Raw genomic sequence first — 23,819 nt, forward strand, 5'->3', positions numbered from 1 at the left:
CCTGAGGCGGCCGTCCAGCCTTCGCGGGCTTCCTGAGGGCGCTTTCCGTGTAAATTAAAAACCTCACGGTTGTTTCATCTGTCTGAAAAATAACGTTTTCATGGAGGTCCTGCTTAAGCTGACAAAAATAAAAATAAAATAGCTTGGAAGGGCACCTGTGCTAATGCAGCGTTATGGCTGGAGTTATCTCACACACTTAGTGTTCATTTTAGCACAATGTTTTTAACTCTTTGTCAAGAGAGAAAGATTAAGTGCAGTTTTCACACAAAATAAAGGAAAAATCCGAAGTTGTGTAAGCACTCCTGGGTTCTTTTCATGGAGCAGCTTCGGGTGGATGCTGTCCTTGATCGGGCTGATGGCAGCGCAGCTGTACAGAGGAGGAATACGGCAGCACACGGTTGAGGATGAAAGAGATGGGGGGGGAAAGAACCACTTTCCGTTGCCCTGGATGGGATTAGTGTTTGGCCCTAGGAAAAGCCCCTGTGTTGGTACTGGATGCAGGAGCTTTAGGCTTTGGAGTGAGGAAGGTGATTAATGGCAGTCTCCTCCTCCTCTGCTTGAGAGTGCAGAACTCCGAGAGTTCAGTGATAAGGCAAGACCCTCTTCAACGTCCAAGGAAAAGTTAATAATAACCTAAAAGGTTCTGATCTCTATTTAGTTCTGCCTCAAATGGAATAATAATGCCATTAATTTAGTGGCATGTGTAGAATGTACAAAAGATGAGGGTGCAGAGATCTGAACATTGAGACATGTACTGTGCAACCATCTGTAGAAATCAACTCATTCAGGTGGGAAGGGACCCCAGCAGCTCTGTACCCCGACCTGCTGGGTCAGCTGTGAGGCCAGCTCGGGTTGCTCAGAGCTTTATCCAGTCAGTCTTGGAAAACCTCTGGGACTGAGACTAGGCAGCCTGTATCTCTGCTTGCTTGCCCTCATGGGGAAAAAAATCTCATATCTAGTCAGAATATTTTTTCAGTGTACATCTGTTGCCTTTCCTAAACACTGGTGTGTGTCTCAGAAACAGTGCCTCGTTCCTTTAGGTGCACTATTATGCTGATGTTGCAGCACTGTTGCTGGTCCCAAGAGCGTGCTCTACAATAGCACTGCTGGGTGGCTCTTCTGATGTGTACATGTGCTGTAGTTACCCATGTTCCCATGGTAAAGAGTGACCAAGCTATGCAAAAATTAAGTTTATAAATACAGGTCTGAAGTTAATATATATTAATGGAGTTGTCAATATATTTATTTAGAGAAAACTGAATATAAGCTGCTGATCCCAAAAGGAACGATTGAGAATCCGATTTTGGAGGTGTGATTATTATCAGATAAATTTCTGTGACTCAGCCTCTATGATTACTGCTTTTTGGACTGAAGAATGGCTGTCCAGGTCTCTCGTGGGTCACACTATAGCTATACCGCATTTCTAATTGAAACTACTGTCAATATACAGTTTTGCAATTACCTATTTGCCGTAGCTTCCTGAAAGGTGGTTTAGAAGTCATGGGTCTTTGGCATTTAGGCCAAGACTGCTGTAAATGTGATCGGTGTTTGGATGAGTTTGCCATAGACTGGGATAACTTGTTTTGTTCTGCTGAACTTTAACAGTGGGGATCCTTTTGGCTTGTTTTTGTGGTTGTCTGGAGGAAAGAATAAGAGAAGTTGTTCATAAATCTTAATGTGTTAATTAGGAAAGTTCAGTAGGTTTTAAAGACAATTAAATGCGTAGTGTGAAGTTCTATTTTGAGACTAGAAACTCTTTGGCTTAGTTGAAAGATTTATTTTTACATTTTAAGACACTAGTGCTGGCAGAGTTCATGAAAGTAAAAAATGTAACGGTCTTGTTTGAAACCATCTTTGCCTGGTAATTGAGTGATAACTGTAACTTTTCTTGATAATGTGTTTCAGCGTTTCTGGGATATTTTAAATTGGGATTGGTCAAAAGAGTGTGCCTTCTCTTGTTGAATGGAAAAGTAAGAAATGTAATTGAAGACGGAATGAAATTATGAATGTTCTAGGGGGAGGATCAGGGAGTGGTGAGACTTGGCATGACCAAAGTGAAAAAGCTTAACGTGTTGAAAGCATCAGGAGTTTTGGGAGGGAACTGCGTGGAAAGGTGAGTACTACTAGTCTGCTTTCTCAGATGCTCTTGCTAGTCTGTAGAGTGAACAAAAGTGGATAGGACTAATTACAGTAAGTAACAGCTATGTAAGTGAAAGGCTTTTTGGATCATATTTGAAATACACTTGAACTGTATTGACAAAGAAAGATGTGTCTCTTCATCTGCTTTAGGAGAAGAGGAGGAGACCTTCTGCATGACAAAGTAGCTCAAGTAAGGTAGGCAAGTTTTATACTAAAAAATCAAGTCTAATACCTGATTAATGTATGCCACTTTACCTAAAAGCTAAGGAGCCCCAGAAGGTATTGATGTGAAATTCTTTGACTCTTTGTCCTAACATGATGATTAAGAACAAGAAAATGGGGGTGTTAAAACTGACTGTAATAGCCTCTAGACAAAGGTGTTCAAAAGTACCGTAAGATTGAACGTTCATGTATGATAAACTGAATTACTTTTAAATCTTCAGGGCAAGGTTATTTCAAGTTCTAGATATGGCCAAGGAGGTCTATGAATTAACAGTATCTGTAGTTTTTAACTAAAATAAAATTAAAAAAACAAACTAGTAAAATTTGTAGGTAACTTTTGAGATGTATCACTGTGTTCATAACTGAGAAAAGAACCATAGACTTGCCATCCTTGAGCAAAATACATGGCATGGTGAAAAGTCTCGCAGAGAATGGCATGGTCTGTGGGTAATAGTGGGGGAGAAAAAGAGAACAGTAACATAACTAATGCAGTTTGGTGGAAAACAGGTGTTGGTCCCAAGAAGGGAGGCTTTATTTTCTAGTTTTGAAATAGTACTAGTGTGTGAAACACTTCTTTATGATACTACTGGGTTTTGGCTCTAGATATAATCAGTCCAGTCAATATTAAATAAATAGATCTTAGAAGGAATAAGGAAAAAATAATTAGTTTCCTTTTCGGACATTTGCAGTCATACTGACATGTGGGGGTTTTTTTGCCTTGATACTGTTTGATCTCTCTATGTGTTGCTTGATAGAACTTGCAGATGTTATAAATTGAATGATGAATAATTACTGGTGCAATTCTAATGCTTGAATTGCTTAGCAAATCTGATAGAGCTGGGAAGAAAGAAGAGATTCACATTTCCAGTGTAAGGTGGTAGCTTGAATTGCTGGGATATTTAGAATTGGAGTGGTAAATAGGGAATCTAATATCTAAAGAAAGATGATGCAGTTAAGAGGGTGACTGCTTTCTCAGGCACAGAAAGCACCTCGGTAGCAGAATCTTTAGTATGATTAGTAGTGGGTAAAAGTAATGCAAAGTTTGAAAATGCGGTACAATAGCAAACTAAATATCAGTATTTGTCTGTCTTTTTAAACTTCCTATGGATAGAAATTAATAAGAACCAAAGGATGAACACCTGTGCAGTGGTATCTAGAATCTGTCTTCCTTCTATTTCCAAATTCAGCCAAAACTAATTCAGAAAGAAGCATTTTTGGCAAGACAGTTGAGGAAAGTTGCATAGGCACATGTTTGATCCTACACTGCTCCAAACCTCTGGATACTTTAATATAAACCTGGAATTGTATGTGCTTTATTGTACACGTGTGAAGCAAAAACTACTGGGCAACAATCTATTCTTTTTCGCAGCAGATTAGATTGGGAGGCTGGGGTGGTTATCTGCTATTAGCATTCATAAACTGACTTACACAGTTTAAAGATTTTCCAGTTTCCCTGAAATTAGAAAATTATTTCCACTTAAGCTTAAACTTTTACACTTATTGGATGATTTTGAAACAGAAAATGTTTTCTGAAACAATCTTTTACTTTCTTTTGACACTTACAGCTGGGGTTGATATAAACTCTTCACTCATCTAAACGTAGACAGTGGAAGAAGAGCCAAATACAAATGAGTAATTTGGCAGTGCATAATAACATGACCTAGTCTATCAATTTTATTTTCCCTAATGAAAGGGAAGTTACTTTTTTGCTACATTGTAAAGATTGATTCAATTTGATTACTTGTTCAGATTGTTAAGGAATGAGAAAAATAAAGGCATCTTACTTAGTTCTTAAAAATGCATATATACTGCAGCCAAATTGTTGCTCGATTTGTGGCCTGGAGAGATAAGGAAACAGGCTACAAGCACTTCTGTAGGGAGGAGGGAAAAAGAGCCTGAGTCAGGGCTGTGTAGTAAGAGTTTTTTCAAATTAAGATATAGCACCTTACTAAAATAGTGTAGTGACAACACTTATGGTCTTTATTTCTTATTATTTTAATGTGGTTCTTCTCTTGTAGATGAAGTCTTGGGTGAAATTGAAATTGTATTGATAATATCCTTGCAATGATACTTAATTTTTAAAACGTTCAGTTCTTCAGATAACCAGGATGCACTTCCAGTGGGACTGGTTGTGCTTGGGTGTCCTGATAATTAGCTCAGTAACTGCAGAAATTGAAAGTGAAGAAACTCTGGATGCAGATGTTGAAGTAGAGGATTTTGACAAGCAGTCTCAAGAAACTGATGTTGAAAGAGAGAAATCTTCCTTAGAGGTAAGATTACAGGTGTCTTTAGTTAAAGCTTGCTTAATTATCAGATACATAGTTAACAACTAGTGGAGAAACTGCTGGACAAAGGCATTTAAAAAAGAGCAAGTTAACAGATGGTTGTGAACTGAGTGGGTGTCAAACCTACCAATGTGAGTTTTTCAGTTGTGTATGACATGTAGGACAAGCTTAAAGAATGAGTCCACTCTAGCAAAGTGCAAAATCTCCTACCTGTGGTGGACAGTCATGAAGACTTGCTAGTCTGTGCTTCACTCTAGATACAGAACGTTTTGTTGTAAGTCCTCACATGCCATTTCTAGAGAAGAAAGCAGAAAGCATCTTGTTCTTACTGAGATTTTGAATTTAGACCAGTTACTTGATTTCATCAGTCATAGCTTCCTCTTGACACTGTTTTTATTCCCAGAAAATCTTTCTGCATTTGTTATACTGTACTTCATAATTGATGTGGGCAATATTCATAAATTTTTTTTTCAACTTTGTTTTACTGTGTAGCCAGGAAGATAGGAAAACAGAAGAATGGAAAACATGTATGGAAAGAAATAGGGAGGAAGCAGAGAATTAGTGCAAGTTCAGTAAATTTTCTGGGGTTTTGTTACACATAAGATGTGTAATAGTACTCAATTACGTGCTTTGAAAACAGACAGCAATTTTTAAAATTGACAGATGTGAAATTTGTCACTGTTAGGAGGGATGTGCCCAAACTATAGAAATGAAGGGGGCATATAGGGGCAGGGAAGGGTGTTTTATGCTGCTAGATGTTTCTAATGAACAACATCTGGTGGTCTGGATGGATGACTTCTGGAGCTGTGATAGTGTATTTCAAATGAAAAATTGTAATTTGTGTTAAAGCATGTATCTGTCCGTGTCTTTTAGGTTGTGTACCAGACTCCAAAGCCAACTGGGGAAGTGTATTTTACAGAAACCTTTGATGGAGTGTTGGCCAGGTAAGCTTATGCCTTAAAATTATAAACTTTTACTTTCAGCAGTTTAACTTATAGTGTCAGGATTTATTTTCTATTCATTTTTCTGCTAGTATCTTTATAAAAATTAATTTTTACAGGGTTTAGAATTGTGAAGGCTGATAATACTTCCTCCAAATATATCATAATGTTAAACCAGACAGTTAACATTTCAGGTATGTTGCTATTTTTTGTGTTTTAAGGAAGCTTTTAATAAATTCTGGGTTTATGAACATTAAGAAGAATAATATAACTTAAAGATTCATCCAGTTGAGTTTTAACTAGCTGCGAGGTAAAGTGCATAGCCATTACACTGCAGTAGCAGACTCTTTCTTCCTCTTCACGTACACTTCTTATGTGTAAGAAGGCAGTGCCTTCAGCATTATAGATAAAACCTCCATTGAGGAAGACTCTTTTTTAGCAGATTTTTAATTAATTTGTTGTTTTGCGTCCAATACTCAAAGAAGATTAGGTATTTGTGAGACTGCTGAAGTGTTCCTGGGTAGCTTGACCTTACTGCATTGAAATTTTCGAAAAATCTTCAGGTTTATCTCAACAATTCTTAAGCCAGAAATTTTTGACTTGTCTGTATCTTCTAAGTTTTCCTCCAACAGTGTGGCAATGTAAGGTTTAACTGCCACTGGGTGATTTGTGTTGCTCAATTAAAAGCTGTATATTGTGAGCTATAGTAAGTTGCAACCAGTGCACTGTCAATAAGAGTGAACATAATATATTGCTTTATATTTCTGGAGCAGACTTTCTACCTTTAGTTGGAAAACAGCTTGGCTTTCAGTCTGCTTTCTAGCTCCTATATAAAAGGTGTAGAATACCAAGGAAGAACAAATGAGTACCATGGAAATGTGATCTGTATGATCACTGACTTTTCTTTTTTGAATCAAGTCAGGCTAGCATACTGTCACTGGCTCAAGTTAAGTGAGTGTGCATCCAGGTAGAATCTCTGAAAGCAGCAGAAATCTCTTTAGTAAGAGCTGGTGTGATGAGTTGTTAGAAAAGCTTTTAAAATGTGAAAGTAAGTCTCTGGTTTTTAATGACAAATCAGGTCTTGTTGTTGTGTGTGTTTGTTTATTTTTTTTTTCTGTCTGCTTTAATGCTGTTGAGCAAAAGAGCTATCTCTTGATTTGTGAAGAGTCATGAAAAAAGGTGTTTTCCTACGTTAATAAAATTGATGCAACAAAACTAACTCTCCTGTGAGGAGCCAGACAGAGGGATGAAAGGAGATGCAATACGATACATTAGTTATGGTAGAACTTAAAGCTGCCTATTTTTTACTTCTTGTGAGAAAACTGAGATCCAGCTTCTGTAGGAGTGAGGTTACACCATCATAAGACATGTATGTCTGTTGATGATGCATGATATAAACTGTAAATAAAGTAACATGGTAGCAGGCACTCGTAACTTTCATAGAGTGAATCTTAGTTCCTTTTCCCAATTGTTTCTAGACTTCTGTAGATTTCCGGGGAACTTCAGGCCACTGAACTGTCATTACTCACATTATGTTCTTTCATATTTTCTTATTTTGTTACATATTTAGACCAAATATAGAAGGAAAATAAGTTTTAACAAGCTCCCACCTTCAGTGTGTCGTTTGTCTTGGTGATGTCACTTCTAAATGTTAAGCAGTGCAATACAAGAGCAGTACCAATGATAGGAAAAATGATTAAATAGAAGAGGTGATAATGGTTTTTCAGAAAAACCCAAACCAACTGAAAATCTTGACTAACAAATGCAAAAATTTAACTGGGATATTTGAATTATAACATTCATCCCAGTTTCTAGCTTTGTGAGATCTGTTCAAAGATCAGTTTGTCTTCCTACTAAATCTAATATTTAAGGCTTTAGCTACAATGCTTGGGATTTTTTGGTCTAGATGTACATAATTTACATAAGAATAATGCGTATGGAACTAAGATGTATGAGAAAGTAAGCAGCATGTTGCCTTGCTTCCCTAAAGTTGGGGAAAAGAGTACATACAAATTGACTAGACAAATCACCAGATCAGAGTAGCTTTTTGGAGAATGGGCCTGAAAATCTTGTGCATGACTTGTAGAGATGTGTTATTTCCTCACTGGTCTTTCTCCTGGTAGATGAAGGATCTAGTTTGACATGTATACTGTGAAGCTTTTCCAGCATCTCTGCTAACAGTGAACAAACCTGGCTGAAATTCAAGCAGAAACGATGAAGTATTCATCCCTGAAATACTCCCTGCAGAGGATGGTTCAGAATGAATGAAAGTAGTTCTTTACAGAATTAACCATGAGAATGTAGTATTGTAGTTAATGCAATGAAGAGTTCAGCAACACTGTTGGCTTAAGATACTCCCATGCATGGCTCAGATAAAACCACTGTATAACTAGATGAGGGCGGACTACCCTTTTTTCCTTTTTTTCTTTTCTCCAAATGAACACTTTGTGCATAGGGTGCGTGCGTATCTTTTTGGTAACCTCCGTTTGCTAAGTTGTTTCCCTTGTTCCTAGTGTCAAGGAGATCAGGAGTTTGTTTGCCCTATTGGGATCCCCCATGTGCAATACATTTGGAATCTGTTTAGTGCATAATTGCATTTGTCATTTGAACACTTCTGCGTCTTTCCTTCATCTTCTGCTTTGCGTGTGTACTGTTCCTAACAGATAACGTTAAAGATTTCTTTGGGTGGGTTTTTTTTTCCCCCTATCATGTTGTAGGTTTTACACTTGAACTTCACTATTTTCCATGTATTTTTGACATTATATGCTCATGTAATATCGGTACATTCTGCCAACTTGAGTTTGTATATAAACCTGGTGTTTATTCAGAATACTTGTATTACTTTAGAGTTACAATTGTATATTTATTTATATTCTTAGGAAGTATTTTGAAAGGTTGTATTAGACTAATGTATTAGTTTTTCTTTTCATGGTCTGTGAACTACACAATGTTCCATGATGCTGACTGTCAAAATCATTATTACAGGTTCACATCCCAGAAGTGAAAGCTTTTTTTCCTGTACTTGTTAAATAGTACATGTTTGCACAGATAGTGAAATGACTAATGCATTTCTTGTTTTAGGTGGGTGCTGTCTAAGACCAAGAAAGATGATGTAGATGATAATACTGCTAAATATGACGGTAAGCGTTTTTAATGTTTACTTCCACTATTTAGTTTCTGTTGTTCTGTTGCTCTTTGAGAAGTAACCCTTACACTGAACTTACCTTTGAAAAGCTAGATGGCACGGGTCAAATCATAGTTTATATTGTGACTGTTATCCTGAAACTGAGATGTGAAATATTGCTCATTGGGTTACTTAGCATGAAGATAATTTTTTTTAATGATCTCAACAATCCTATTATGATGAATGATACTAGAATACCTCTTGGCATCTGAATATTCAGTATTGATTGTTTATGAATAGTGCTTCTTGAGAATTACCTTCTCTGAAATCGTGTTAGAGAGATCTACCACTTGAATTTCAGTTGTTGAATTTTCATTTGAATTTTCATTTCTAAGGCAGCATGTTCCATGTTGCTGCATCTGTCCTACTGATTCATCAGTTGATCTCCCAGTCTAGTCTCTGAAACAAAAAAGTTAAACTGAATGATGTTTTTCTTCAAAATGCTTTTTCACATTGTCTGTGCTTGAATGTACAGTAGTCTAAAAAAATTTTGGAAAGTAATAATGAAAAAGTTGGTTTGATGGTTTTTATCATTGAGCTTTGCACTGGATTTATAAATTCCTAGGCTAGGATTGTCTGCTTGAATGTAATTTTAAATTGTTGATGGATGTGTGATCTGTGGCAATAATTTTGCAACCTGAATTTATTTCCTACAAGAAAAAGTGGGGAGAACAGAAAAAGTTTCTGCTGCAAAAGAAAAGTATTTGTTACTGTTCTTATGTCAAATGAAATAGATTAATGTTAACAGAAAGTGGTAAGCAAAAGTAACTTGTAGGACTTTGTGCAAAACAGTGCAGAACAGATGTTTTTAGATTTAGCAGTTACCAGAAATAACTGGTAAAAATAAAGACATTGCAGAGGAGAGATCCATACAGATGAGATGCTTATAAGAACAGACATCTCTCTGGTTACTTGGCCTCATTAGATTGAAATTGTCTCTAATGTCAAAACAGTCATATCTGCGTAAAGACACCCGGACAATTCAACATAAAAAAAAAAATCTGTTGTGAAAAGATTTTTTTTAACTATTTTCCAATTTTTCCCTTTTTTTGTTGTGGTGTTTTGCCTGGCGTTATTGCTTCGTCTTAGTTTCCAAGAAGGTACACTATTGAAGAGGAGGGAATTCTCCTCCCTTCTGTTTACCAGACTAGAAGAAACTAGGGATTTGTTGTTGACATGCGTATCTGCCCTTCCTTAATGACCTTTCACAAGTTGCATTTCAGTTGAATAAAAGTAAATAGCTGTTTTATTCACATTTCACAGTTTCTGAATCTTCTCTAAAATGCATGCTGAAGAATTCATTACATTTTCTTCCTTTTGTTCACATTGATGTAGGCTTTTTTAAGATTACAGGGAATTGTAAAAGTAGTCTTTCTTTTGTGGTGTTCTGTTTCCTAGAAAAAAAATCAGTGAATCTTGTGCTGCTAAGAGGAAATAGAACTGCCCTTTTAGAAATCCTGTTCTTTGGATGTTGCCTACATGTGTAATCAACTGTATCTTTCCCAAACTTGGAGAATGTATAACTATATAATCTTTTATTTTTATTTAATTATGGTAGAAACAAATCTAAAATCTGGATAAATATTTTATGTTCCTTTAGGCATTGTGGGATACCACATCTAAAGATACAGATCTGAAATATTTAAGTTTTCATGTAGATTTCTGTAAATTGGAGAAGAGCAAGGAATAATGTGTACTTTTCAGGTGTGTTATCTTTAAAATATCAAAAACTAGCATGACCTTAATTGTCTAGAACTAATACCACCTCTTTGCTTTCTACAAGACTATGATATCTTTACTTTAGCCTGCATTTTTTTTCAAAGACTGTGTGTGTGTGTTTCAGGAAGATGGGAAGTAGAAGAGCTGAAGGAAAACACAGTGCCTGGAGACAGAGGATTAGTGTTAAAATCAGTGGCAAAGCATCATGCAATATCAGCTATGCTAACAAAGGCATTTATTTTTGATAATAAACCTTTGATTGTTCAGTAAGTAATCCCTCAGATTTTTTATTTTTTTTTCAAAGACTGTGTGTGTGTGTTTCAGGAAGATGGGAAGTAGAAGAGCTGAAGGAAAACACAGTGCCTGGAGACAGAGGATTAGTGTTAAAATCAGTGGCAAAGCATCATGCAATATCAGCTATGCTAACAAAGGCATTTATTTTTGATAATAAACCTTTGATTGTTCAGTAAGTAATCCCTCAGATTTTTTATTTAATATTTATTATTAAAATCTTTAAGTCAAGAAAGTAATATGAATCCATGTAGAAAAACGCTGACATTCATATAGCATTGCCCTATCATATCCAGAGCTATCAGAACTAGAAGTATGAATGATTCAATAATCAAGTAAGATTGTAGTACAAGTGTTAAGCTATATTTAAACTCTTGAAATATTTTTTGACAGAAGTCTAGTATTTTACAAGATTGCTGAAAAAGCTAATTAATTTTCAGTCTTACTCTAAAAGATCTAAATCACATGTAGTTTGAGTACAGTGTTTTTCCACTTACAGAATACTTCTGTGTAGCTCAGTAAAGGCAATTTTAATTTCCAACACTTTACAGCAATATTAGTGATGATGAGGGCTATGGCAACATGGCTATTTTTTTCTGATATTCAGACTTGCTTTATTGTATTTACAGACATAGCCAAATAACTCTTTTGGCTAAATTCTGTGTGCCATATGGGCAGTTTCAAAGGTGGCACAAACTCTCTAGAACTCTTGCCCATTTCTGTTTTGCTTTGATGTTTGCATATATTGGTTAATTGCACCCTGAAACTTTTCTTGCTGGTGATACTAACTGTAGCAATTGCCACCATGTCTTTTTTGACTGACAACACTGCTGTATTAGCTTGTATGGCAATTAAAACCTTTTGGTCATGCAGAAGTGTTTTGACAGTAGTGACTAATACACAGTCTTAATGTATCCATAATTAGAACTGTAGATTAGAAGTTAATTTGTATTTGTCTAATACTTGGAATGTTTTTTTTTAATTTTTTGCCCAGATATGAAGTGAATTTTCAAGACGGCATTGACTGTGGTGGTGCATATATTAAACTTCTCTCCAGTAGTGATGACCTGAATCTGGTATGTCCTCTTACTTAACATTTGCTATCAGTTGTTCATTTGAAGAATAATTGTTCTTGTGAAATGTTGGTAAGATATTAATTCCTAGTGCATCCTAAATTCTTGAAAGCCTCCCAAATGTTAAACAGAAGACTGGACAAGATAGTAATGTATGTATAATTGATTATATATGCACAAAACCTCCAGAGTTGTGCATTTTTTACTATTTAATAACACTATTCTTTTTATATTTTCAATTTATTTTAATGAAAAAGTTACAGGTGGTCTGAAACTTAAAGTAAGCTATTAAGATCTGTATTCACGCAAGAAATCTCGAAATGTGAATTTCAGAAAGTTAGAATGAACAATTTACTGCAATTAACATACTCCTCTTAGTTCTGCACAAGTAATGTCTTTTATCCAGGACAAAGGACTTTATCTGTTGTGATCTCTATGGTTAGTCCGTTCTCTGAGAACAGAGAGCATCCAGCAACTGAAGAGGGCAGTTCAATTCCTTTCATGATTTACCTACCACTTCTCAGTTACCTTTTAGAAAAAGGTAACTGTATGCCACAGCATCAAGGAAAAGTAGTACCCAAAATGACTTCATAAAATATACAGTATAACACATCCTCAGCTTTCTTGCTTCTACAGGAACACTTTTTTGACAAAACACCTTATACTATTATGTTTGGACCAGATAAATGTGGAGAAGATTACAAACTACACTTTATCTTCAGACATAAGAATCCTAAAACTGGAGAATATGATGAAAAACATGCAAAGCGTCCTGATGTAGACCTAAAAAAATTCTATTTGGACAAGAAGACGCACTTATATACTCTTGGTATTATTTAATTCTTATAAGCTTAAATTAGAAAGGAGAGATTAAAAATGTGTTTCTGTCCACTGAAGCTTTGTATCTGAGTCTGCCTTTTTGTTTGTAATAGTCTGTTGATTCTGGGGGTGGTTGCTTAATGAGGTTTAAATGATTGGGTTTAAATGATTTAATGACCGAGCTTAACTGCAGTACATAAAAGTGGCTTTGAAATGCTGCTGTTAAGTATTCAATTACAGGAAAAAACATATCAGCCCTGACCAGCCTTTAGCATGAAGAATTTAATAATATTTTCCATATTTATTATGATAAAAATATTTTTGGTAAGATATTAAAAAACCCACAACCATTCAATATTCATCAAAGTTCATAGGAATTTAGTTAAATCTGCAGCATGCCATATGTCACTCTCCTACACATGTTAAGAGTTCTCACTGACACCTGCATCTGCAGCTCTGTGCATCAACAGATATGTTACTGCCTTCTCTGAAGATGAATGAATTTGGGCTGGTTTTAATTCATGTTCATTTCAATTTGGTGAAACACTGAAACAGGTTGCCCAGAGAGGTGGTAGGTGCCCCATCCCTGGAAACGTTGAAGGTCAGGTTGGACGGGCCTCTGAGCAACCTGATCTAGTTGAAGATGTCCCTGCTCATTGCAGGGGGATTGGACCAGATGATCTTTGGAGGTCCCTTCCAACCCAAACTATTCTGTGATTCTAGGACATTTCTTTCTGTACCAATGAATGTTATAGCAGAGATGAAAGTTTAATTTCTTAGTTCTTTCCCCCCCCTTTTTCTAATTTCTGAGGAAGAACAAGCAATCATAGAAGAGTGGGCTAATTTGTGGCATACTGCAAATCCAGCAAAATTGATTGTGCTTTTGAACTTCCATTGAGTAAATGGAAGATGTGTTCAACTGCCATGCCATGGGAAAATGTACTGGTTTTTAACACAGTTTACCACAGTGTGCCATAGCATTAGATAATAGGAATAGGTGAAACAAAATACTCTTGTTGCGGTAAAGGAATGCATGCATTCCTGTATTTGGGCTGTTTGTTAGAAATTATGATTAAAGATACTTAAACTCAAATTGCAGTTATTCTGTTATAATTATTCAAATAGACTCCATAGAGCTGTGTGATTCTAATGCATTATGTGAATGATAACACAAGTTTAAAAAACAATCTTTGTATTGTATCTGAAGTGATATGGGGGTTTAATTTTTACATCTGTGGAGATTTGAATACTGTTGTGTTTAATGTAATTAAATTTATTTAATACTGAAAATGTTTAGGCTGCAAGTTTCATTAGATATTATCAAACTGTCATTATAAGACTGTTTTTCATCACCCATCATTATAAAACTGTCATAAAAGTGGAATAGTATTTACTTATTAATTAATAGTCTGTCTCCCTTTCCTAGTGAGGATCCTGTTTGCTGTTATTTGTCTAAGTCTGTGCTTCTTATATAGGTTTTGGTTAAAGATATTTGTAAAATGAATGCTTCCCTTATTTCTTTAATGCAAATGTCTTCAATTTAGTGCTAAAACCAGATGATACATTTGAAATTTTAATCGACCAGTCGGTTGTCAGTAAAGGAAGTCTTCTTGAGGATATGGTTCCTCCAGTAAACCCTCCCAAAGAAATAGATGATCCTAGTGATAAGAAGCCTGAGGATTGGGATGAGAGACCAAAAATACCTGATCCATATGCTGTCAAACCAGATGACTGGTAAGGAGAACATTTTTATCTGTACAAAACATTTTACACACAGGTTATTAATTTGAAAGATTTGACTGGTTTTATTCTGGTTTTTTTTTTGCTAATAACAATTGGGTTATGTTTCACTACTAAAAGCAGTAAACGTAACTGAGGTGGGTATGCGGATCTGGTCATCTGAGGAAATAAATCAAAATGGTGCTTTTTGCTGATTTGTACCCTCTATGGCTGCAATTCATAATTAAGATTACAATACCTGAAAGACTAGGAAGAGGGTGTTTTTCACCATATGGTCTTGATTTACGTTCAACAATTTCTACTTCCTTCTGTGTGAGCTACTGTTCATACAACAACTCAGGAAGAGGGGTGAAAAAACTTAATGGGAAGACCTGACTGACACCTGCCAGTTGATGACAGCAATTTCGGGGCTAAGTAGTGCTTTGAAACAATGTAAATACTATTAAAATATTTATAAACAGATAATTAGATGTCTAATTCTCATGATCTGTGTGTCTTATTCTGTTGCACCTTTGAAAATCATCCCCTTTATGCCAGTTACATTCCTCTGAACAGAACATTGGTTCAAAGTGAGGCTATTGTATTTTCTAACATAAGTCTGTAACTGAAGGGATGAAGATGAGCCTTCCAAAATAGAAGATCCTGATGCTGTTAAGCCTGAGGGTTGGCTTGATGATGAACCACAGTATGTTCCAGACCCTAATGCAGAAAAACCGAAGGACTGGTAAGAACTTGATTCAATAAGTGCAGGCTGTTAACGTGTCTTGTAGATAAGCTAGCCTGTTCTCTGGGGTAAATCATGAGTTGTGGATCAGAAGTCAATATAAATCTCGTTGTCTTTAGAGGCAGTTAAGTTGGAATGTGTAAGGTATGGCCAAATATTTGTTGTCTGGGGGGGGCTGCTTTTAGAAAAAGATGAACGTGTCAATTGCCTTTTGTTTTCTGAAGATATATAAACAAGAACAGAATATGAAAGACCCCTTTGAAAGAATTTGCTGCAATGATAAATGATGAACCAGTTTAAGTTGATAATTTGAAATCTTCAGAATAATCTCAAAGGGATCTTTAAGCATCTTATGGACAAGTGTTTCAAGCTGTCTGGAGATGTGTGAATATAATTGTATTCAATCAAGCTGTAGTAGTTATGAACATGTAACCTTTTTTTAAAAAAAAAAGTGTAGTACTCCTTAAAATAAAGTGTTTCTCCTCTTGGGTGAAGTTCTGTGAGATGGTCAAAATTCTAAAGTTGTTATAGCAAAATGTGTATGGACCCTAACTTCAGACTGGCTGCTAGTGTTCATGTCAGTCTCATCTCAAATCAGCTGTTTGTATCTCTTTGTTTCTGTAGGGATGAAGAAATGGATGGGGAGTGGGAAGCCCCTCAGATCCCTAATCCCAAGTGTGAGACTGCACCTGGTTGTGGACACTGGGTGCGTCCCATGAAGAATAACCCAAACTATAAAGGAAAATGGAAAGCACCTATGATAGATAATCCTAACTATCAGGTAATAGCAATATTACAGGCCATTGTTAAAAGGTACAAAGTTCAACAGTCAGAGTAATATATTTATCTAGACTTTTATACAGTATATTTATATTTCAGAATGAGTCTGAACAACCTCACTAAAAGTTTTCAGCTTTTTTGTATTTAATTTGCCTTTTTTTTTTTTTCTTTTAAGTATACCGGAAAATAGAAATGCTTCCCGTATTAAAACAATTTCTCAGTTAAAAGTTACTTTTGCAGCAATTTGCACTGGTACCACTTGTTTGGTATGCTCTATAGAATTGTATTCTGAATTATGTTATTTAATGAAATGTTTCTCTTTTTTTTTTGCGTTTTAAGTGTGGGTCTTTTAAATGAACACTTTTAAAAAAAATGAAACCTTTCAGTAAGCTGATTGACTTGCTAGTTCCATTTTAGTGGAAGCATCTATTTTGGATAAGTTGGATTCCCCTCCTCCCCTCCAGATATAAGAGATCATCAGTTGGATATTAAGGAGAGTTACTTTGTATTAATTATGGCTGGGGAATACTTGAATCTGATTTCTTTAAGCTTAAGATCCTAAGCATGTTTGTAAACAAAATTTGGCTCTAATTTGCACAGGTATCATAAGACTGAATTTTCCTTCCCTAAAATTTTCCCTAACGCTTCTGACTTACAGTAGCTGTCAGTTTACATATATGCTGGAAGTGATGGTGTGGATCACAGGATGTAGTTACCCTGCAGCCTTAGGCCACGAGACAATTGGTGCTGCCTGAAAGAATCCCTCACTGGTCACAAAATATTGACCAGTGCCCTTAAAAATATGTGTATGCTATATTGATGAACAAAAGCCAAAACTATATGTTACCCAAGGAGAGACAGAGGAAGAAGTAATAATATCAATGTCTTATTTGCCTGCAGTGTTAGGAAATTTGTTTCCTAGAATTATTCTAGGAAGTTTACGAAGACTGTACTTAGAATCACCAGTATCAGGAAGAATGGAGATACTTTGTACTCAGTTACTACTGTAACTCTGTATAGACAAAAAAACCTAATTTTAAGAGGCCTGCCCTAAGCCAGAAAATTGAGACCCATCAGCCAAAATCCTATAGGCTATTTCCAATTCTGTTTTTATGAAGGCTAAACTCTACCCCTTATATTTTTAAATAATGCATTTAAAATAGTCAGGAAGTTCTAATTATCTTAAAATTTTTTTCACAGTTTTTTTAGTGAGATATAGGTAATGTGATTACCTTTTTTTTTTTCTTTTTTCCCCTCCTTAAAAGGGAATCTGGAGTCCTCGAAAAATACCTAACCCAGACTATTTTGAAGATCCTCACCCATTTGAGATGACCACTGTCAGTGCTATTGGTTTAGAACTCTGGTCGATGACATCTGATATCTACTTCGATAACTTCATTATATGTTCAGAAAAAGAAGTAGCAGATCGTTGGGCAGCAGATGGCTGGGGCTTGAAGAAGTTAGTAGCAAGTGCTAATGAGGTATAAACTTCACTATGTTCTTGGTATCCAAAAGTAGTGAGGAAGATGTGCTGTTGCAAGAATTTTCTGTTAGTTAATGCTGACAAAATATTAATTTATCTGGAATTAATAATCTTGCTGAGTAACTATGATACACTTTTTTCTCATAGTTTGGCTTTTTACCTTTCCCAGATCAATATCCTCTTGAAACTAAAAGGGTACAACATTTTATTTAAACATCTAGTGAGAAATTTCCTTTAGTGTAGTTAACGAGTCTTCTGCTGTTCACAATGACAGTAGAAATTCAGTACCTGCCTGCAAATGGAAGATGAGTTACACTCAAAAGACCTCTTTAGATGTTTCCCTCTCATCTGGAATGGGTAGTCATGTGATTTTTCTAGTAATTTTAGGCCTGTGGTTGCTTAGAGGTATATTACACAGCTCTGATAATAACACACATCGAGCTGCATTTGTTCTTCTGTTTCTATGTGTGCATCCACATTTTGTTTGTATCCTGCACTTGGCCAGCCGCCCCAGTTTTTTCTACCTCTCTTTCCTGTGCTGTAGGATGAACTTGTCCTGATGTATGGGACCCTGAGCCCCTCTAGTGGCTGCCTTTACCGCCTACAGTTTCTTTCTAACAGTCCTGTATTTTCTTTGGTTGCGTGGCAAGAGCAGGCCTGCAGTTGTGGGAAGGAAAGGATGGGTTGGTGGCAAATGGGGCCAATTCCTGACAGCTGCTGTTCATCACAAGATGAGCAAGTAAGCCGTGGCATATCTGCCCGTGCAGTTAGGAAGGGCACCACCTCCCACAGCCTTGCCCTTTTCTGAAATGTTTGGGTTTATGTCTGGACCTGTATCTATACCTGTACACACAATAGCAAAAAATATTCCTTGAGTCCCCTCACGCCACTGTGCCTTTCAAACTTCCCACATTAGTTACTGATTTATCTTTTCCAGAGGTCTTACTGGAGCAGGCACTACTGTGTAAGTGAGAACTGGGCTGGGAGGAAAACTTCCTCCCTGAATTATTGGCTGTCAAAGGAGAGAACATCATAGTACAGATGGAGCAAGACATTGCTCTTCAGGAGGCTGGCTGCTGCTCTGAGGTTCTAGGTGCTTTGGGGGGCTTTCGGCTGAGTTAGCAAAGTATGGGGGGAAAAAATAGAGTAGCTGGGAAGGGTGTAAAGTGTGAGGTTGCCAAGACTTCAAATGTTGCTTTACAAAATTGAGAAGTGGCCAGTGTAGTATGTTTGGAGTACCAGGTTTGTTCCTTCTTACTAAGTGCCTGCTATTTATTTGCAATCTGTTAGGTTGTTACTTAACTGGTATTGAAATCCAATATTGTGTTAGTCATTAAAAAGCAAAGGTAAAGAAGGGTTTTCTTTTGGCAACAAAAAGCTTAAAATGTATACAGTGCACTTTGGAAAGTTACTGAAGTGTTGAGACGGATGTAAACACAATTTTTTTTTTCTATTATAGCCTGGTATGTTTAGTCAACTGGTGACTGCTGCAGAAGACCACCCATGGCTCTGGGTTCTTTACATCTTGACTTTAGCTCTCCCTGTTGGTCTAGGTGTGTTGTTCTGCTGGCCAGTAAAGGTTAGAGAAATTTACTTTGTTTTTATTTGGTTTTATTCTTAATACTTTATTTGAAAACTCTTAGCATCTGTGCAACAATATGCACTTTTATTGTGCCATTGATATTAGTTAGCTTACAGTGGTTGTTGTGTTTAATTCTTAATTTGACTTTAAATATAAATTGATTTTTAATTTGTTGTAGAAAACAGATGAAGATATTGACTTCCAAAAAATGGATATATCTAAGCAAATTACAAAGGGAAAACTAAAACGAGAGGAGTTAGAAGATGATGAAATAGAATTAGAAGAAGAAAAAGACAATGAAGATACTGCTGAAGATGGTAAGATGAGCAAGCCAGCTTGCAGTTTGATTAAATATAAAGACATGAATGGGACTAGTTCATGGATTGCATTGCCAATAGTTACAACCAGTTATCTCACAATATGCAAAACCTGTCTTGCTCCAAGTCTTCTTTTTCTCTTCGCCAACCTCCAGGGAGTAGCATTCCATGGCTAATAGCTCTTTGATAAATACAAGCAGAAAGTAAGGCTCTCCTAGTATTTTTTCAATTTCAATAAATTAAAGTGCTTCTGACAGTCTTTATGTTTGTAGACAGTGATGTGTATTTTCTCCCTTCTAAATAGTTCATATATTGAACACATTTGAATGGTTCAGATATATGCACCTGAAGTGGTTAAAGGTACATTCTTGTCTTTAAAATATGCCTGGAATAGCTTTACATCTTTAACATAAGTCTTTCTGTTTACTCTTCTGTGGGAGGGTTGTACCGTGGACTAATCTGTTGGTCACTGATTTTAGTAACTCTGGTTAAAGCCTGAAAATAGAGTAGACTTGAAATACTGAAGTCTGCTGCTTCATTTGTGTTGCTTTCTAGCCATGCATTGCATGCATGCAGACATCTGTCCTGCTGCCCCAAGGGAGAAATCAACGATTCAGTAGGTTAAGCTATACTTTTGCATCCAAGGATCAAATAATTTACTGACATGACTTTTTAGTAGTGACTGAAACTCTGCAGATTTTGTCCATCTCTGCACTATGTTCCATGAGTGTTGATGGCTTCTGCCTCTATGACTTAAAACTTTACTCAGCATCAGATGTTCCCATACCAGTACCTACAGAATTGAGTACATGGGCACGATGCTTGCCACGCCAGACTAGTCCACGTACCTTACCATTTGAGAGCCTTACCTAGACAGTTAATTATTTTAGTTATGCTACATTTTTTTTTATGTTAACATAAATTTTAGGGGCAGCATTTCAGAATTGTATCTTCCTACACTTTCCTTTTCATCTTACTTGATTTGACCTGCTCTTTGCTCCTGAATTACGGAATCTGTTTTCTTTTACCCAGTTTTGATGCACGTGATAGGTAAGTTTTGTAACTAATACAGTACTGTTACAAGGCTGTCTGAGATACCTGAATTCCAGTATTCTTCTGTTAAGTCAGCCAGTTAAATTAGTTAATTACAACATGTAATTTAATAAAGAGTATGGTAAAGTGTGTATTTGAAAGTTAAAAATAAGGTCTAGGCAACCATAGAGGAAAACTGGTTAGCTTACACAAGTTTTTTTAAATAATTCCACTTGGAACAGCTGTTCATGATTTTTCAAAAAACAGATTCCATTTTAGACCTTTACTTTTAGTTACTAAACTGAATACCGAGTAAAACTAACATAACTAGCTTTTGTATGACTATTCCAAGGTTTTCAAGTAAATTATAGGCTTCAGAGGGAAAAATTACATTTTGCTGTCATTTGACTTCCCGATTTCTCTTTCTTTAAGAAGAATTGCTTCGCTTCCCGTAGCTTCCTGACACCTTTTACATTTGCAGGTTGAAATCTTCCCTTTTTTTCTATCACTCTTTTACCTCTTTGTATCTGAAAGCATTAGAAAACTTGTCTTCTGCCTTCTTCTGCTGATTCTTTTTGCTACAGAGAGAAGAGAAATGGAGGAGATAAAAAGAGAGCTTATAAAGAAGATGTGCAGGGAGGATTCCTCAGGTACTGGGAAAGGGAAGTAATTTGGGCCAGGACTTGAAAATGGTCTCTCCTTTGTTTTTTTTCCTCTGGTTCCTTGTTGATGGTAGAATTTCAAGCTGGGGGATGCCAGCTTTCATTAGATACAGATGTGAGTTTCCTCTGAGATTTCTTGGTATGGTACCAGTAGTCATAAATATTTTCTGCTAGTCTCTTTGGATCCTAAAAGTGTAGCACAGTTGCAAATTTCAGAAACACTTGTAGATTTCATTTGCTCTAGTGAGAATGGGTTGCTGGCAGAGTGCTTCTTGAAAGGCACTGACCATGGGAATTAGTGTTTTATTTTGTTGTCTGTTAGGCTTTGTGTATTGCTAAAGGATGATGTGTTCTTGACTTGTCCAGTCCTCTGCTTTGTCCCGTTGCTTTCCTTGCCCTCTAGAAAAATATTCCAGGAAGTAAAAGAACGTTGTCAAGAAAATAGAGTTTTAGGGGCACAGTCTCAATCTTGTTTGTGAAGTTATAAATTTATTTATATAAAAGACTGTGTTTTTAATATTAGACTAAAATTAATAATTTTAAATACAGTTGTCCAGTTCTGGCTTTTACTACTTTTGATGTCTGAAGTGTTTTGTTTTGTTTTGTTTTTTTCCCCTCTGTTGAAATTATTACTTACGGGAGGTGCTGGATTTGCATAATTTCAAACTTGTAATCTCTTCATTAGAATATGAGCAAAGGCTTTGTGAATTTTTGCCAAACTCTTCTGTTAAGGACTTATTTTTAGAAAAGAGGCTAGGCTGAAGCTGTTAAAATTGGATATTAAGTCCAACAGTGATCAATTTATACTAATTCATGAGAATTCTACTCTCTGTATTGCAGAAATGTTTCTGTGAGTTATTGTAAACAAGCAGTTCATTCTAAAACTGAAATTGGCTTCTTTTCCTTACTAGTGTGTCTGGATATAGTGCATTTTTAATATAGTTCTGTTTACAAAGTAAAATTAATTTCTGCTACAGAAGTTGTGGGTGGAGGTGGTGAAGATATTGATGATGATGAAGAAGAAAATGAAGTTGCAGATGGAAGTCAAGAAGAAGGTGATAAGTCAAATAGATCTGGTTCAGAAGATGAGGTAAGTTTGGGTTTTTTCTCCCCTATTTTCTCCTTGCCCTTGTCCAACATCACACTTCTAGCTAAACTAAGCCCAGTTATGTACAACGAGAAGTTTTATTGTGTTGAGCCATAAAACAAATAATGAGATGGGGATGTGTTTATATTTGAGTTTGACATCTCAAACACCGTATACATTTGTGAAACATCTTCTCTTCCCATGTAATAGCATAGGAGTGAACATGCAGGTCTCTAAACATGAAGCATTTTTATGGGAGTATTGTTTTTAACAGGCTTTTAAAGGAAATGCAAGTCTTGAAAATTTGGATTCTGCAGTAGGTGTCAATCTCTTTATTGTGGTACTTAATTGATGGAACATGTGCTTCTAACTGGGTAGCCTTTCAATGAGACTTACAAAAATCTTAAGCTTTCAGTTTTGGGGTTTTTATTTCCAAAATAAGGTTTTAAACAAAATTAGCATACCACTTTTGAATTCAGCACCTGCAGTTTCATTTTTTTCTTGTGCTGATTAATCCAATCACCAGGTAATCTATAAAATGTTTTTCAGAAAATAACATTGTAGAATGGAATTTGTGTGTACCTTTCTTGTTTGTCATTATCCTTCCATTTGGAAACTCTGATATGTCTGAAATGCTTTAGATCCACCCACAGTATTTCTGTTGGTCATCTTGTACTTGCCACTTATTAAATGAGTCTCTTCCTAGATTATGGGAGTTGTTTGATGTAATGTTAACTCCTCATGTAGAGCTCCTACAGAACTGTACCTTGCATGGGGTTGCATTGTTTAAGCACTGAAATTCTTCACCGATTACCCCTTACTTATTCAGTACTTCCTCTTGTCCTATAAGTGTTTTTTTCCTTGTACATTTACCTAGGAATACAGTGTCTGATGAACCCCGTTAAGGTGCATGTGACTCTTTGTGAAAGTAATAACAAGACCTGTATGTGTGTATGCTATTACACAGTATCACAGTGAGGTCCTGGCTTGCTCTTCTCCAGGTGTTCTCAAGGGTGTACAAGTTTGTGTCGTGAGTTAGCTACTGACCTACTTGGGAGGTGTCATACACACCATGTCCTCGCTCAGGTTGTGCCATGCTCTGAGCTGCTCCTTCTGAATGTGGTGCTTGCTACTAGGTGATGCAGGAAAGAGAGGAAGCAATGCATTGTCTGAGAATGGAGTTCATGTCGGAAAGGCTTTTCGTGGGCCTCTGTAAGCTAATTGCTTTTGAACTGCGAAGAACAGACATCTGATTTAAGAACAGTTTGTTCTGTTTGTAGCTCTCTAAAGGGGGCATGTTGTGTTTTAAATGCTTCTTGCTTAAGAACTGGAAATTAAAATTAGCATAAGATGCACTGTAAGGAAGTTGTTAAATTCATGAAAAAGTAACCACTTCTAAACTAGTGAGTAAATGGGTAAAACCAAATTTCTGACATCGGTTTAGATGTACTATTCTCTTCTTTTTGAATATAGAAGGGAAAAGTCTTCTGCTCGCTTTATCATTAGATTAATATTGTGGGGGATAATGTCCTATCACAGAGGTGTTGCATTTATTGATAATGTGATGGGGCGTGGGAGGAGGAATAAAGTAACATGCCAGTTTCAATAATTAAATTAAAATTGGCTTAACATTTTAATGCTGTATTTTTTTTTTCCAGATGAAGGAAGCTGATGAAAGCACAGGTTCTGGAGATGATCCATTAAAATCAGTGCGTAAAAGAAGAGTACGAAAGGACTGA

General features: G+C 36.2%; 1 protein-coding gene across 1 annotated transcript; it reads left to right on the forward strand.

Moving 5' to 3' along the window:
* Positions 1 to 4,469: 4,469 nt before the first annotated feature.
* Positions 4,470 to 23,819, forward strand: CLGN (calmegin). Its single transcript, XM_010084535.1, has 15 exons — positions 4,470 to 4,631; positions 5,520 to 5,590; positions 8,669 to 8,727; positions 10,615 to 10,756; positions 11,776 to 11,857; positions 12,491 to 12,683; positions 14,218 to 14,407; positions 15,024 to 15,137; positions 15,762 to 15,918; positions 17,183 to 17,398; positions 18,860 to 18,979; positions 19,161 to 19,299; positions 20,916 to 20,981; positions 21,971 to 22,083; positions 23,739 to 23,819. The coding sequence occupies exons 1-15, from the start codon at positions 4,470 to 4,472 to the stop codon at positions 23,817 to 23,819; spliced, it is 1,905 nt and encodes a 634-aa protein (XP_010082837.1).

The sequence above is a fragment of the Pterocles gutturalis genome, unplaced genomic scaffold (assembly GCF_000699245.1).
Source record: "Pterocles gutturalis isolate BGI_N339 unplaced genomic scaffold, ASM69924v1 scaffold1160, whole genome shotgun sequence".
In the NCBI taxonomy this organism is placed as follows: Eukaryota; Metazoa; Chordata; class Aves; order Pterocliformes; family Pteroclidae; genus Pterocles; species Pterocles gutturalis.

What these genes read in the sequence shown, in the direction of transcription:
- CLGN (XM_010084535.1), top strand. Translation starts at nt 4,470, where the DNA reads ATGCACTTCCAGTGGGACTGGTTGTGCTTGGGTGTCCTGATAATTAGC. An exon ending in TTTGATGGAGTGTTGGCCAG is followed by an intron (nt 5,591 to 8,668) that starts GTAAGCTTATGC and finishes TTCTTGTTTTAG; the next exon opens with GTGGGTGCTGTCTAAGACCA. An exon ending in TAGATAATCCTAACTATCAG is followed by an intron (nt 15,919 to 17,182) that starts GTAATAGCAATA and finishes CCTCCTTAAAAG; the next exon opens with GGAATCTGGAGTCCTCGAAA.